The sequence below is a fragment of the Moschus berezovskii genome, chromosome 8, assembly GCF_049115385.1.
Source record: "Moschus berezovskii isolate FMDL1 chromosome 8, NW_MosBer_1.0, whole genome shotgun sequence".
NCBI lineage: Eukaryota > Metazoa > Chordata > Mammalia > Artiodactyla > Moschidae > Moschus > Moschus berezovskii.
Window position 1 is genome coordinate 30,261,354 of NC_142467.1, and position 14,301 is coordinate 30,275,654.

A 14,301-nucleotide genomic window follows, 5' to 3' on the forward strand; every position below is an offset into this window, starting at 1 on the left:
CGGTGTCCCGACGCTGTCGCCCCAGTCACCTTCCTGTGCCCTTCTCCGACAGCTCCTCGGGCTCGCTCCCTCCCCGCTCTCGGGAAAAACTGAGGCAACAACTCCGTTCCGGAGGCCGCGAGGACTGTGAAGACGCCGCCAGAATCCTCGGCAGCCTGGAAATCCCATCACCTTGGTTCCCTGAGACTTAGAGGTATAGGTTTGCATGTCTTTATGTGTGTGTGTTGGGAAGGCGGGGTTGGGGGGGTGCGGGTTCTGCAGAGGGATGTTGGGGTGCAGCTTCCCCAGGGCCCAGCACCAGAGACCTGGGGTCGGCTGCAGTAAGTAGAAGTAAGCAGCCCTTTGGGGGTACGTGTGGGAAAGATAGCAAACCTTACCAGCTTGGGTCGTTTCTAAATATTTCGTACAAGCCCGGTGCCAGAGAACACTTTACCTGGCAAGTCATGACGTTCCCCGGGACAATCTCAGTGGCATCTTTTGTTCTGGCTTTGTCCCTTCCCTTGCATAGGGAAGGAGTCACGTATTTTGCTGGTGGCAGGCAGGCTTGCTTCATTCCAGGTGCCGCTGGCCTCCACATCCTGGCTTGGGCCGCCAACTGCAAGTCTGGACTTTCTCAGACCTGTCTGGGAAGGGTAGGGCAGGAGACCTCCAGTACCTCGGCTGCTGTAACTCAAGGTTGTACTCTTCTCTGGACCCGTGGGCTCTTTCTGCCCACTCTGAGGCAGGGCAGTTGTCTCTGCCCTTCACTCATGCAGCAGAGCTAAGCCTCAGAATGCCCTGGAGGTGAATTGATGGAGACAGCCTGGTGGGGGAGCCTCAGGCAGAGACTGATAGCTAATAAGAAGTGGGACTGGGGGATGAGTTTGTCGCAGATTTTTTCCAAGTGTGTACAAGAAGCACGCGCTATGAGGAGTGGAGCCTGGGATCTAATTGACAAGCTGTCCATGGTAGGTCCATGGTAGGTGGAGGACCTGTTGGTTGTAGGCACCTTAGCCCCCATTCTCAGACCCCCTAGCCCAGAGCACTCACATTTAGTGATGCATGTTTAGAAACTGACATGATTGAATTCCTAAGTGGCAAATATATAAGGATCTTCTAAAACCCTCACGGTCATCGTCAGTAAATATTATCCCCACTTTAGGAATGGGGAAACAGAGGCTCAGAGGAACAGCTTCTGCAGGGCTGGTAACTTGGGAGGAGACAGAGCCCCAGGCTTTGACACACTGCCTGCTGTCCGCTCTGAGCATGCTCTGGGCCCCTGCAGGCAGCATAAAGACAGGGTAACCTAAGGCAAAGATGAGGGGCTGAGTTTCCAGCTTGAAACCCATTTGTTAATTTCCACCTCCCCTTCTTGCTGCCCTTCCTCACCATGGCCAGATAAATATTAATAACTTTTTGGGAGGAAGCATAGATCCTGTTTGGAGGTGGACTGAGAAGCTCAAAGGAAAGTAAAATTTCTTCCTGAATGACAGGAAAACTAGGGGTGGCTTGGGGAGAAAAATGCCACGGAAAGACCAAGCCTGTTATCTCCAAGATGAGCACCTTGGCCCCTATGGCAGTGTCAGGTTGTGCATGCTCAGTCACTTTGGTCATGTCCGACTCTTTACGACCCTATGGGCCATAACCCGCCAGGTTCCTCTGTCCATGGGGATTCTCTAGGCAAGAACATTGGAGTGAGTTGCCATGCCCTCCTCCAGGGGATCTTCCTGACCCAGGGCTTGAACCCCCACCCCACGTCTCCTGCATTACAGGCGGATTCTGTACTGCTGAGCCCCCAGGGAAGTCCATAGATACCACACAAATCAGCTATTCAAAACAGAGCTCTACTTTCCTCTGTTTCCCCATTCCTAAAGTGGGGATAAAGTGGGGGGAGCTGGTATCTAAGAAGCAAGGAGACATCAGAGAAGGAACATGGGAACATCTATTAAGTCCTGGCGAGCAGGAGGGTAAGAGAAGTGACTCTGGGAGTTCTCTGACCTTTCCCTCCTCAGCCACATCAATGGGGCAGACCCCAGCACAGAATGGGGCAGACCAGGTAAATGCCACAGCTCAACAACAGTCCTTGCAGGGCAGGCTTTGTCCTGTGTGCGTGAGTGTCTGTGTGTGCATTTTCGCACAGGATTGCCCTGCGTAGAATCCACTCCTAACACTTAACAGATTTATAATCAGTGAAACATGATTAACTGCACAAACACTGTGGGGATGTCTTCCTTAACAGGGAATTAAAAAACTAGACTCTAAATGGGAGAGATGTGTGGAACAAATTATTGGTATTTATGTAGCTCTGAATAGCTTTGATTTCCTTTAGTAGGAACTGACAGCTGGCTGACAGAAAACTCATCCAAGGAGAGAAAAGACATAAGTGAAGTATGAAATTTTGAATAACATTTTCAGGTAACTTTCTATTTCCATTTAGAGTGGGTGTCTGGAGGGGCGAATGTGGTTATGATTTGAATTGCTTCATTTATCTATAGAGATTTTTTAATAGGGCTCATAATTCTGAGATCCAATGCCTTTTACTTCTTTTTGCTACCTCCCAGTACCCTAGTGTCAGGGCAGCGAGCTGGGAAGTGCACCATGGAGCCTATAGACTCTCAGTTTCTTCCATTTTCGGCATGTGGCTTCCAAGGCTGGCGCCTTCCTGATCAATCTGTTTAGAGAACAATTCTTCATTTCTTGCCTAGGAGAGTGGTTGTCTCCTTGGGGTGGCGTAAAGTTCTGGGGGTCCAGTTGTTCTATCCAGCCATCCTGTCTTGTTCAACCCTATGCCTCATTGCCAATTTCTGTGTCAGTCCTAAGTTTCTGGGGTCCTGCAGGTAAACTGGCTCCCTTCTTACTGGGGCCATCTCCCTGGGGGCACTTTACGTTGTAGCTTATACTATGTTAATGCAGTTAACCATGCCACCCCCACCTCTGTCTCCTCACCATGTTTGAAATTGGTCATCTGATGCTACCCTCTTTCAGTTTTCTTTGTTCTTCAGAATAGATATATTTTTAAAAAATAAACTAATTTTAGAAGAGTCTTGGGAGATGGAGACCATCCTGGTGACTCAGATGGTGGAGAATATGCCTGCAATGCAGGAGACCTGGGTTTGATCACTGGGTTGGGAAGATCCCCTGGAGAAGATTGAGAGAGGCGGTAAAAGAGTAGAGTGAATATGCCATGATGAATCATGAGCCTTGTTAAAGACAATTTAATTTTAAAATAAAAGCAATTTATGTAGCTGTTTAATAATTAATATCTTATCTTACTCATATCTTTAATGCTGAAATTATTGTATTTGGAAATTATAAGGAAAATGCCCTTAAAGGGGTATCTTATTCCATAGTTCACTTATTAGGTTCCATTTATGTTTCCAAACATTATTTACAGATTCTAGAAAAACAACATTTAAAATTTTTTATGTTATTTAAATAGCCTGTGAGTTAGAGACATGGTGGGCTTCGCTAGTGGCTTAGTTGGTAAAGAATCTGCCTGCAATACAGGAGACCCGGGTTAGATCCTTGGGTCGGAAAGATCCCCTGGAGAAAGAAATGGCAACCCACTCCAGTATTCTTGCCTGGAGAATCCCTGTGGACAGAGGAGCCTGGTGGGCTACAGTCCATGGGATTGCAAAGAGTCAGGCACAACTGAGCAACAAACATTTTCACTTTTCACTTTAGAGACATGATAAAAATAAAAGATGGCTAAATTCTGAGATAAAAACTTTAAAAAGAAGAACACAGTAGGAAGGCACACGGGAAAGTCTTTTTCCAGATGTTGTCTGATTTCATCACCAGCCCCCAGGGGATGAATGTTTTATGATTGTCTTCCACCGATGGGGAACCTAAGACTCTGAGATGCTGAGATATTTGACCAGGGCATACAGCTAGAAACTAGGAGAGTCAGGGTGGAAATCTGGGTTGGCTGACCTTCAGATGTGCTCCAGTTGAATAATCTATTTGGAAGGTGTAACTGAACTGGGGGATCATTTATAAGCTAGATTATAACAGAGCCTGACCGAATGTGAATACTGTGCTAGCACCAGGTGCCCTCGGTGAGGATATTTTCAACGGAAGAGACGTAAGGCAAGAACACTTCTGAACTAGGATCACTGTAAGCTAGAGAGGTGGTCTCCATCCCAGGTGGGGCTTACCTCTTGAAGACTAAATTAGTCACACTTCTATATCAGCATTTTTGATGTGCAAATGGATGAGGTGAGAGAGAAGAATACACTGAAAGGAGGTGAAGGCATGAAGACAAGGGGGTTATTCCAATAAAGTGCTGATTACAAGATGAGACACTCGGAAACCAGATCTGTACACACTTGGAGAATGAAGTACATGGTAACATTTTTTATCTGAAAAATTTCAGAATTTCTCTATTAAATGTTAACAGTTTAAAAAGTGAACAATCCGACATTTAAAATGGATAACCAACAGGGACCTATTGTATGGCACATGGAACTCTGCCCCGTGTTAGGTGGCAGTCTGGATGGGAGCGGGGTTTGGGGGAGAATGGATACATGTATATGTATGGCTGAGTCCTTTCTCCTTGTTCACCTGAAACTGTCACAACATTAATCGGCTGTATCCCAATACAAAGTTAAAAGTTTTTTTAAAAAGTGATCAGTCCAGTAGCTTAGAAGTCTTTATAATGAGCACGTTAAGCCTTTGTTGTTTTGACAGCCTGCAGTACTCAGGGGCGGGGTCTGCCTACAGCCGCATGGTAGACGTCTTTGCTAGCTGCCACCAGCTAGCGGTGCCACTTCCCAGCTTCTCTGAAGTCTTGGAGTCCACAGCATCTTCTCTTTCCACAGGACCACAGCGGAACCACTGCCTGGCTTAGACATCCCAGCCAACTCCCCTTCTTCTCCCAGTGAGAGGGAAACTTTCCCTGTGGGAGGGAAAGTTATGGCAGAAAGGGGCCAGGTTTAGCACTGTGAAGAGGATAGGTGAAAAAATTTGAATGTTGTTCCCAAAGATTCTTTTAAAACTTAAAAAAAAAGAAACAGGATTGGCTCCAATACTAGAAACTATATTTAATACTGAAATCTGGTATCTGGCAACTGGTTCTCATTTGAATCTCTCTCTCAAATGCTACTTTTGGTCAGAGGTGTTTTTACATGATTGATACTATTACCTCTTCTTGAATGGCAGTTATAGAGTAGTTTCTGTATTTTATATTATGTTTCAGCTCATTTCTATAAGTCTCTTTGTTTTATTAAACCCATTTGTATATGAAAAATGCTAAAAGAAGGTTTTTTGGTGATCACTGTCTCATGTGAACTCTTTTCAGATGTTTCACATTCTGAATAGAACTTTGCATTGGGCCCCAATCTGTCAGCCAACCATAAATTCCTAAGTTGCAGGTATGTCTGGCTCTGAAATAGCTTTTTTAGAAGGTTGCACAGAGGACAAAAATAATGTATTTTATGTATTACTTTCATTGTATTTATAGATGCATCTATTGAGTGGTTGTTCTTTGCTTAATATCATTAATGAAACTGAAGTGGAAATGAATAAGTATATCCTTTTGAATACTGCTTATGGGCGCTGACTAGTTGAAATACCTTGAAAGTCTAGGCATACATGCTATTGAAAACACCACAAAAAGTGATTTATGTTGTGAAAACTGAGACCTAATATGGCTCTTTATAAATTTTAATTATGAGACATTCTTATATAAATATTATGTTCTTTTTTGTATACATGTCCCATTTTACAGTAGAGAATAGTAGTATCGTATAGAGGAGTATATGAAATATATACTATTTGAAGAATAAAAATAAAATGGACCCCTATAAACACACCATCCAGGTTGAGAGACAGAACATCATGTGAATCTTAAAAACCTCTCTGTGTCCCTCCCAAAGTGCATTATTCTCCTGATCCCCACCGAGAGGTCACTTGGTCTTAAATATTATGTGGATCATTCCCTTTGCTTCCTTTTTCCCCAGTTTCCCACTTGTATATAATCCTTAAGTAGACTATTTATTTTCTGGTAGACTGGGTAGCAAGCACAAATTAGTTGAATAAAGAAAGATCAGTATTGCCAAAATATGGCAAAAGTTCTCAGGAGAAGATAAGTTGAACAATCTCTACATCTCAGTTCAACTCAGCATCCCTGAATGTTTACGAGAGCCCTTCTGGGCAAGGTCATGAGTAAATCCTGGGAAACATGGATTTACCATGACAGGGCCTCTGGCAGGCTACAGTGTAGACCAGATCCTGGATATCCAAAGGCAGTGGGTTTTGAGTCTTTCTCCTCCTAAGCTCAGGGCTTTCTGGTGGCTCACACAATAAAGAATCTGCCTGTGGTGCAGGAGACCCAGGTTTGATCCCTGGGTCAGAAAGATCCCCTAGAGAAGGGAATGGCTACCCACTCCAGTATTCTTGCTTGGAGAATTCCATGGACAGGGGAGCCTGGCAGGCTATAGTCCATAGGGTCTCAAAGAGTCGGACATGACTGAGCAACTAACACACACAGACAGAGACACACACACACACCATGATTTATCCCCAGATCTCAGAACAGGTTGAAGCAGAACATTTGAGCAGGGCTGAAATGAGTATCATTGGTTGCCCCAGAAAGCAGAGCATGGAGGGGAGAGCAGAGGTATGGTGAGGAAAAAGCAAGCCGGTTAAAGAACTGAGGCCAGGCTCCCCTGGGCACTTGGTCCTCAGTTAACAAGATGGTAACATGGCAGTGTAATCTCAGAGGATGCCTGTGCACCTTCATTATCCTGGCATCTCACCGTCTTCCTGGGGATTTTTGTTGCTTCTCCTCTGATGATCTCCAGGTCTCGTTTCTTCTTTCTTGTTCCACCATTTCATCTTGATAGATCATATTCTTCAGTAGATTCTTGAAGGTGAATTGGGATTCAATTGAAAGTGATTCCCAATTATTGACTGATGGTTTAGCTAGTAGAGAATTCTAACCTGGGAATCATTTATCCTTCAGATTTAAAAAAAAAAGATATCCCTCTGTTGTCTCTCATTGTTGTCGATATATCTGAATCCATTGTAATTCTTGATCCTCTACTAGGTGACTTATCCATTCCACTCCCCTTACTTGCCTCCAGACTTGTGGAATTTTCTCTGTTCTCTGTGTTCTGGAAATTTACAACCATGTGCCATGGTCAGAGTCTGTCTTCATCCATTGTGCTGTGTTCTGATTGGCCCCTTTCAGTTCAAGAACTTGTGTCCCTCACGTCTAGAAAATTTTCTTGATCTTTTTCATCGTTTCCTCTCCTGCTCACCCATTCCTCCACCCCCACTATTTTCTTCAGCAGGAACTTCTGTTAGTTGGATCTCAGATTTCCTGATCTAGTCCCCTAATTTTCTCATTTTTTTCTTTCTATTCTTTTTGCTTGACTGTGTTAGAGATTTTATCAGCGTTATTCTTCAACCCTTCTATTGAGTTTTGCAGTCTGTATTGTGTTTTTATCTTTTGAGAGCTTTTTATGGTCTCTGAATATTCTTTTTAATAGACTTGTATCCTTGTTTCATGGTTACAATGTCTTCTTATCCTTTTGAGGATAATGAGTTTTGGAAGCTTTCATTTTCTGGACTTCTCCAGGTTACATTTTCTATTTGTTCTGGTCTCTACCTTTAATATAAGAGGCTTTTTTGTTTGCATGCTCATGATTAAAGGGCTTGGGTTAAAAAGCTAATGTGAAGCTTTGAGCACATGAGTGACATTTATACCACCTTTGGGATGATTTGGGTGGCATGTTGAGGAATCCCTGTGATCACTACTCTAGGTATTTTTTCCTTGGTAGGTCACATTCTTGAGAGAAGCCTATTCTGTTTTCTTCTAAAGAATAAAGATGTGGCTGCTGTCCTTCTTGAAGCTGAGTAGGGGGCAATGCTGTGAGTCCTTTCATATTGATGGTCAGTAAGCATACCATCGTTGTTGTGGCACAGTGGTAAAGGATCTGCTTGCAGTGCAGGAGATGTGGGTTTGTAAGGGTTCAGTGCCTGAATTGGAAAGATCCCCTGGAGAAGGAAATGGCAACCTGTTCCAGTATTATTGCCTGAGAAATCCCATGGACACAGAAGCCTGGCAGGCCACACACCATGAGGTCATAGAAGAGTCAGACACGACTTAGCGACTAAACAAGAAGCATACAGTCACTTGTTTTCCTGTTTTCTTGTCCTCAGATATACCCAGTGTCTCTCAGTCCAGAGATTTTCTGTTTCACTGTTTGTGGAGAATAAATTGGACATCTTTTGAGGTGGGAGATGACAATCTTCTGTCTCCGAGTGGCTTGGAATGGTGAAATGTTTCTTAAACTTTAATGTGCATACAACTCACCTGGGGATCTCGTTGAACCATAGGCTCTGATTCAGTAGGTCTGGGGTCAGAGCCTGAGATTTTGCACATTTAACAATTTTCAGGTAGTGCTGCTGCTGGTGGTCCAAGGTAGGACCACCACACTTCTCGTAGTAAGTCCTAGGGATCTAACTGCCTCTCTCACGGCCCTTCTCCTAACCCTCTAGGAGGGCTGTACTCTCCACTTGCTCCACCAGCTAGTTCTGGAGCCTCCAACTGCTGCCTCTTTTGAGGATTCTGTAGTGTACGCGGGTTAGTTCTCAACTCTGCCACGATGACTCGAGGCACAGCCTTTTCAGGTTGGCTGAGTCAGTTATCACTGGCTCTTTTGCTTTCTGGCTTCCAAAATGTTGCTGTCATCTTCTGTCCTTTTCCTGCTATCTTTATGAGTTTATGTCTTTCTGGAAAAATAAAATAAAATCTTTACTTTTAGGGGGTTTCAGGCAGGGTTAAAAATTAGTGTTTGTTCTGCTGTATCACCCTAAACATAATCATATGCTAAAGTATTTTCCTAAAGTTGATTATGGTATCGATATAAAGCCTGATCTGTGATAAATAACTGTGCTAATTAAAGTCTTCAGGTCTTTGCACAAGGAGTGGTCTCTACTTCTCCGTTCCCCCTTTTTCTGCCTGCCAAATTCTTTCACAGTCATCAAGGCTTAGCTCAAATGGCTGGTCTCTGTGAAGCCCCCATTCCATCCTCACACTGTTAAAGTCTGTGTGTTCTCATTATTTTAACCCATAACCAGCTGCTTATTCCAAACAGCTGTATAAGCTCCTCAGGGCTGGGGCCTGTACCGTTATAGCTCAGCGCCCATCACAATATTAAGAGCTTATAGCTGTTTATCACTGAATTAATTTCTGTGTACATATCTGTCCCTTTTTTCTTCACTTTCTTTCTGCTCTCTTCATCTCTTCTTTCTTTTAAGAAGCCATATTTATTATCTATTCTACTATCCAATAGAAATTCATATCCAATATTCTTAATCTTAAAAGTAAATGAGTAGAATCAATAATCCTTCTCAATCAAAGCTACCAAGTTAAATGAAATAGACTTAAATATTACATAAACTTTTATTTGCTTTTTATCCCTAGCTCTGAGGACTGTTGTAAAACTAACATTTCCTTGGCTCTCGATAAAGATATAATTCTTACCACCTAATGAAATTATCTGTTGAGTGAGTTTGAATCTAAATGATTTAAATAAACTAAACAGAAATAATTTTCTGTTTTAATGATAACAGTAAAATGTTTATGAAGTCTACATGTCTTCATTTGTTTTTAGCCTAGAAAACTCCTTTGGAGCAGCGGTCAAAATTTAACCCAATAGTATGTTGCTAACCCCATAACCTAGTCAATATATGATTTAAATAATGGAATCAAGAAAAATGCATAATCACATGCTCACCATTTCTGTCTCAGTGTCAAACACGTCAGTTATTTTAACATCTTGTTGTCCAGATATTTTTCATCCTTTAAAAGAAACATCAAAATGCCCCCCAAATTGGAAATCTAGATCTTAATTATATTATTTAATTGAAGAGCATGTTTAAGTAATTTAATACTAAGAAGTATTTTATATTAAGCTATCATAAACATGCTCTATTTTCATTGATTCAGTTGCAGTTGCACAGAAATTTGGCTTTTTTCTTAAATTTGCATTTTAATATTATTTTTAAAATATTTTTTCCAAGTAGAAAATAGGATGATTATTTAGTTAATGTGGGATTTAGAGAAATATCAGGCTAGCGTTATGTCATAAATATTCAGTGAAGATTTTAAAAGTAAATTTTAGTTTGAATGCCCTAAAGGTTGTTACTATTCTAAAATTATTTTTAATTTTTCAGTTCACTATTTTGCTCTGTATCTATTAAAGAACAATCCTATTTATGTCTTCTTTCTCTAGTCATATTTCACAAATTGTGAATAACAGCATGAATATAAATTGGGACATTGATTCCAACTAATCTTTTGTTCTTCATCTTCTCTGATAACCAGGTATTGATTCTGACTTTTGAAGATGGATGAATGTGTAGAAATTTCCAGTGATGGAAATTCCCTAATTAAAGCTGTCCATCAGAGCCGGCTTCGCCTTACAAGACTCTTGTTGGAAGGCGGCGCCTACATCAATGAGAGCAATGACCGTGGGGAAACACCTTTAATGATTGCTTGTAAGACCAAACATGTTGATCACCAAAGTGTCAGTAAAGCCAAAATGGTTAAGTACCTGTTAGAAAACAATGCTGATCCCAACATACAGGATAAATCTGGGAAAACTGCCTTGATGCATGCTTGCTTAGAGAAAGCTGGTCCCGAAGTTGTTTCGTTGCTCCTCAAGAGTGGGGCTGACCTCAGCTTGCAAGATCATTCTAGTTCCTCAGCCCTGGTTTATGCTATAAATTCGGAAGATAGAGAGACCCTGAAAGTTCTCCTTAGTGCTTGCAAGGCAAAGGGGAAAGAGGTCATTATCATAACAACAGCAAAATCGCCCTCTGGCAGGCACACCACCAAACAGTACTTAAATATGCCTCCTGGGGGTATGGATGGGTGTCATACTCCAGCCACCTGTGCCACTCCTTCAGAAATAGACTTAAAAACAGCCTCATCACCACTTTCACATTCTTCCGAAACTGAAACGACACTTTTTGGCTTTAAAGATCTGGAACCTGCATTAAGCAGTGATGATCCTGGGGATCGAGGCTCCCCTGTGAGGAAGCCTGGTCTGACTCCTAATGGGCCCAAGCTCCCTCAGGCTCCTCACTGGATCAGGAGTCCTCCTTTATTAATGCACAGAGTGGCCTCCTTACAAGAGGAGCTTCAGGATATTACTCCAGAGGAAGAATTATCTTACAAAGCCAACCGGCTGGCCCTTTCCAAGCGATTCATTACTAGGCACCAGAGTATTGATGTAAAAGACACTGCGCATTTGCTAAGAGCCTTTGATCAGGCCAGCTCAAGAAAGATGTCATTTGACGAAGTAAATCATCAATCATTTTTTTCGGAAGGAAATCAGCAGTGCATTGACATCCCAGTGGATCAGGACCCAGACTCTAACCAGACAATATTTGCTTCCACCCTAAGAAGTATAGTTCAAAAAAGAAACTCAGGAGCAAATCACTACAGCTCTGATTCCCAACTCTCAGCTGGTCTTACCCCTGCAGCTTCAGACGATGGCAAGGCACTTATAGGAAAGAAAAAGATTCTCTCGCCATCTTCTTCCTTGTTATCAGGGTCCAAAGAATTGTTGGAGAATATCCCCCCAGGTCCCATGAGCAGGAGAACTCATGCCCTTTTAGAAAGGCGTGGTTCAGGAGCTTTCCCTTTAGATCACAACAGTACACAAACCAGACCAGGATTCCTGCCACCCTTAAATGTGAACCCTTACCCTCCCGTATCAGATATCAATGTCAGCAACAAGATTTCCAGCCTTCTTTCTTGTGGTCAAAAAGTGCTTATGCCAACAGTTCCTATTTTCCCCAAAGAATTCAAAAGCAAAAAGATGTTGTTAAGGAGACAATCATTGCAAACAGAACAAATTAAGCAGTTAGTTAATTTTTAAGATAAGACTAGAAAATACATTTTTGTTCACATTTTATCAGAGAAATATGGAACTAGAAGATTCAAATGTTCATCCTTTTAAAACTTTTAATTGGATAGTTCATAATAGTTAGGGGTTATCAAAATGTAATGTGTACCATCATACTATGCACTGTAGATATACAAATAATAGATAATTTTTGAAAAGAGATTCTCTCAAAGCAATTTTTTTTGAAAACCTTCCATATTTAACAAACTTTACGTGGTCCAAGTTTTTAATTTAAACAAAAATAAGCAAACAAAGAAGGTTACATATGTTGGAGATAACTTTAAAGTTTTCAATTTTGCCAAAATATTATTAGGAAACTGTTCAACTCAGTAATTTTTAAAAAAGCATTTCAAGATTGTAATTTGCCATGATGCCAACATCATAGAAGAAAACATTTAACAGCTATAAAGTGTTCTATGATCAATAAGCCTAAGCCACAAAGAAAGAATGAACTAATTCTTGAAAAATCTTGACTCCAGGTAGGTGACAATCTAATTAATATTTTTAAAGGTCAACCATTATAGTAGACAAGGCAGCTAATGTGTGTTGTCAGCTTAATCAGTGTCAAAATGGCAGATCTGAGTTTTATAAGCTAGTTATAATCTATGCCAAAGGTTTGTGTGCTATTTTTTGCTTTGCCTTTTTTTTTTAATAGGATCTTTTCTACTTTTTATTCTATTTCCCAAGAGCAAACACAGCAAGACTAAAGCAAGAATAGAATACATTTAAAATACATAAAATATTAGAGGCAGTGAAATTATAACAACAAAAATGTTAGTTTGTTGCTTGACATTGTGACACAGTTTACTGAAATTTGTTCCAGATACTAAGCTTCTGCAGTATTGAATTTACAGGATTATTAGTCAAAGGAACATTTCAGTTCATTTGCTGTTGACAGAACCTTTTTTCTTATTTTATATTATGGACATTTTCAGTCACACAAATGTAGAGAGAATAGTTCAATGAGCCTTCATATATACAGTGTAATAGAGTATTGATTTTTTAAAACATGAAGGCATTTTGGAATAATATTAACTCGTCAGTCCATAAACTCAATGTGGATCCAGACTTTTTTTTAATTCTCTTATAATGTCCTTCTTTATCTATCTTTATGACATTTGTTTTAAAGTCTATTTTGTCTGAAATGAGTATTGCTACCTCCAATTTCTTGTCATTTCCATTTGGAAGAAATATCTTTTTCCATCCCCTTACTTTAAATTTATGTGTGTCCTTCGCCCCAGATGGGTCATTTGTAGGCAGCATATTGTAGGCTCTTGTTTTCTTATCCTATCAACCACTCTGCATCTTTCAATTGGAGCACTTAATCCATTGACATTTAAGGTAATTACTGATAGGTGTGTATTTATTGCCTTTGTAAACCTTGTTTTCCAGGTAATTTTTTGTTTCTTCTTTGTTCCTTTTTTTTTAATTTTTGTTTTTCCTTTTGTAGTTTGATGAGTTTCATTTTTGTGTGCTTATGTTCTCTTCTTTTTGGTTTCTGTGAATCTGCTGAATGTTTTTGATATATGGTCGCCCTGTTTTTCAAGTGTGTTAATCCATTACTATATCTACTTGCAGTTCAGGTATTACTACATCTTAGTGCGGTGCAGTTCAGTTCAGTGTGTGCATGCTTAGTCACATCTAACTCTTTGCAATCCCAGGGACTGTAGCCCACCAGACTCCTCTGTCCATGGAATTTTCCAGGCAAGACTACTAGAGTGGGTTTTTGCCCTTTTTTTTAAATGTTATTTTATGGAATTCTTTCTCTGTATCTTTTCATCCCTGTTATTGTTTTTTGAAGCTTACTCATAGATTCCCAATGACAAGATAATACAACTGTTAAAAGCATTTCTGGTTTTCTTGTATTAAACTATTCTTGTCTTTCTAAAGACAACCAAAAAAAAAAAAAGTTTGGGATTTATCACAAAAAGAAACTAAATGCTTGCTTTGTTGTAAAAAAGAAAAACTGATTATTAGATTATATTAGGTTAGCTAAAATAAAGCCAGTAGAAATTTAATTATAAAATGTATTAAGTATTCGGTCAATATTAAAGAATATCTTTTTATTTCTGAGATATAATTATTAGATATTTATATAATGAGAATAATAAGGGTAATTTCCTTAGTGTGACATTCAATCATCTAGTATTTAGGACCTGTGAATAATTTCTAACAAAATAAATGAATGTGATGCTACTATCATAAAATATTATGGATATATTATCTATCTGATTTCAAAATATGGTATCTATACAGAGTCCTTATTTCAAGTTAGCAGTGTTACAACAGTAAATCATACTATACAGAACCTGAGTGTATTAAGTTGAGGTCCCAGCAATTGACATGATGCTTTTCTTCATAACTTGATACAAGCAAGTTGTATAACATAGTAATTAAT

At 40.3% G+C, this 14,301-nt stretch overlaps 1 protein-coding gene across 1 annotated transcript; it reads left to right on the top strand.

Moving 5' to 3' along the window:
• The first annotated feature begins 10,318 nt into the window (after positions 1-10,318).
• ANKRD34B (ankyrin repeat domain 34B) lies at positions 10,319-12,114 on the top strand. Its single transcript, XM_055431297.2, has one exon. The coding sequence runs from the start codon at positions 10,338-10,340 to the stop codon at positions 11,874-11,876; it is 1,539 nt and encodes a 512-aa protein (XP_055287272.1). The 5' UTR covers positions 10,319-10,337; the 3' UTR covers positions 11,877-12,114.
• The last annotated feature ends 2,187 nt before the right edge of the window (positions 12,115-14,301 follow it).

Bases quoted from the DNA above. Each gene is read 5' to 3' on its own strand.
- ANKRD34B (XM_055431297.2), top strand. From the start codon at position 10,338: ATGGATGAATGTGTAGAAATTTCCAGTGATGGAAATTCCCTAATTAAA.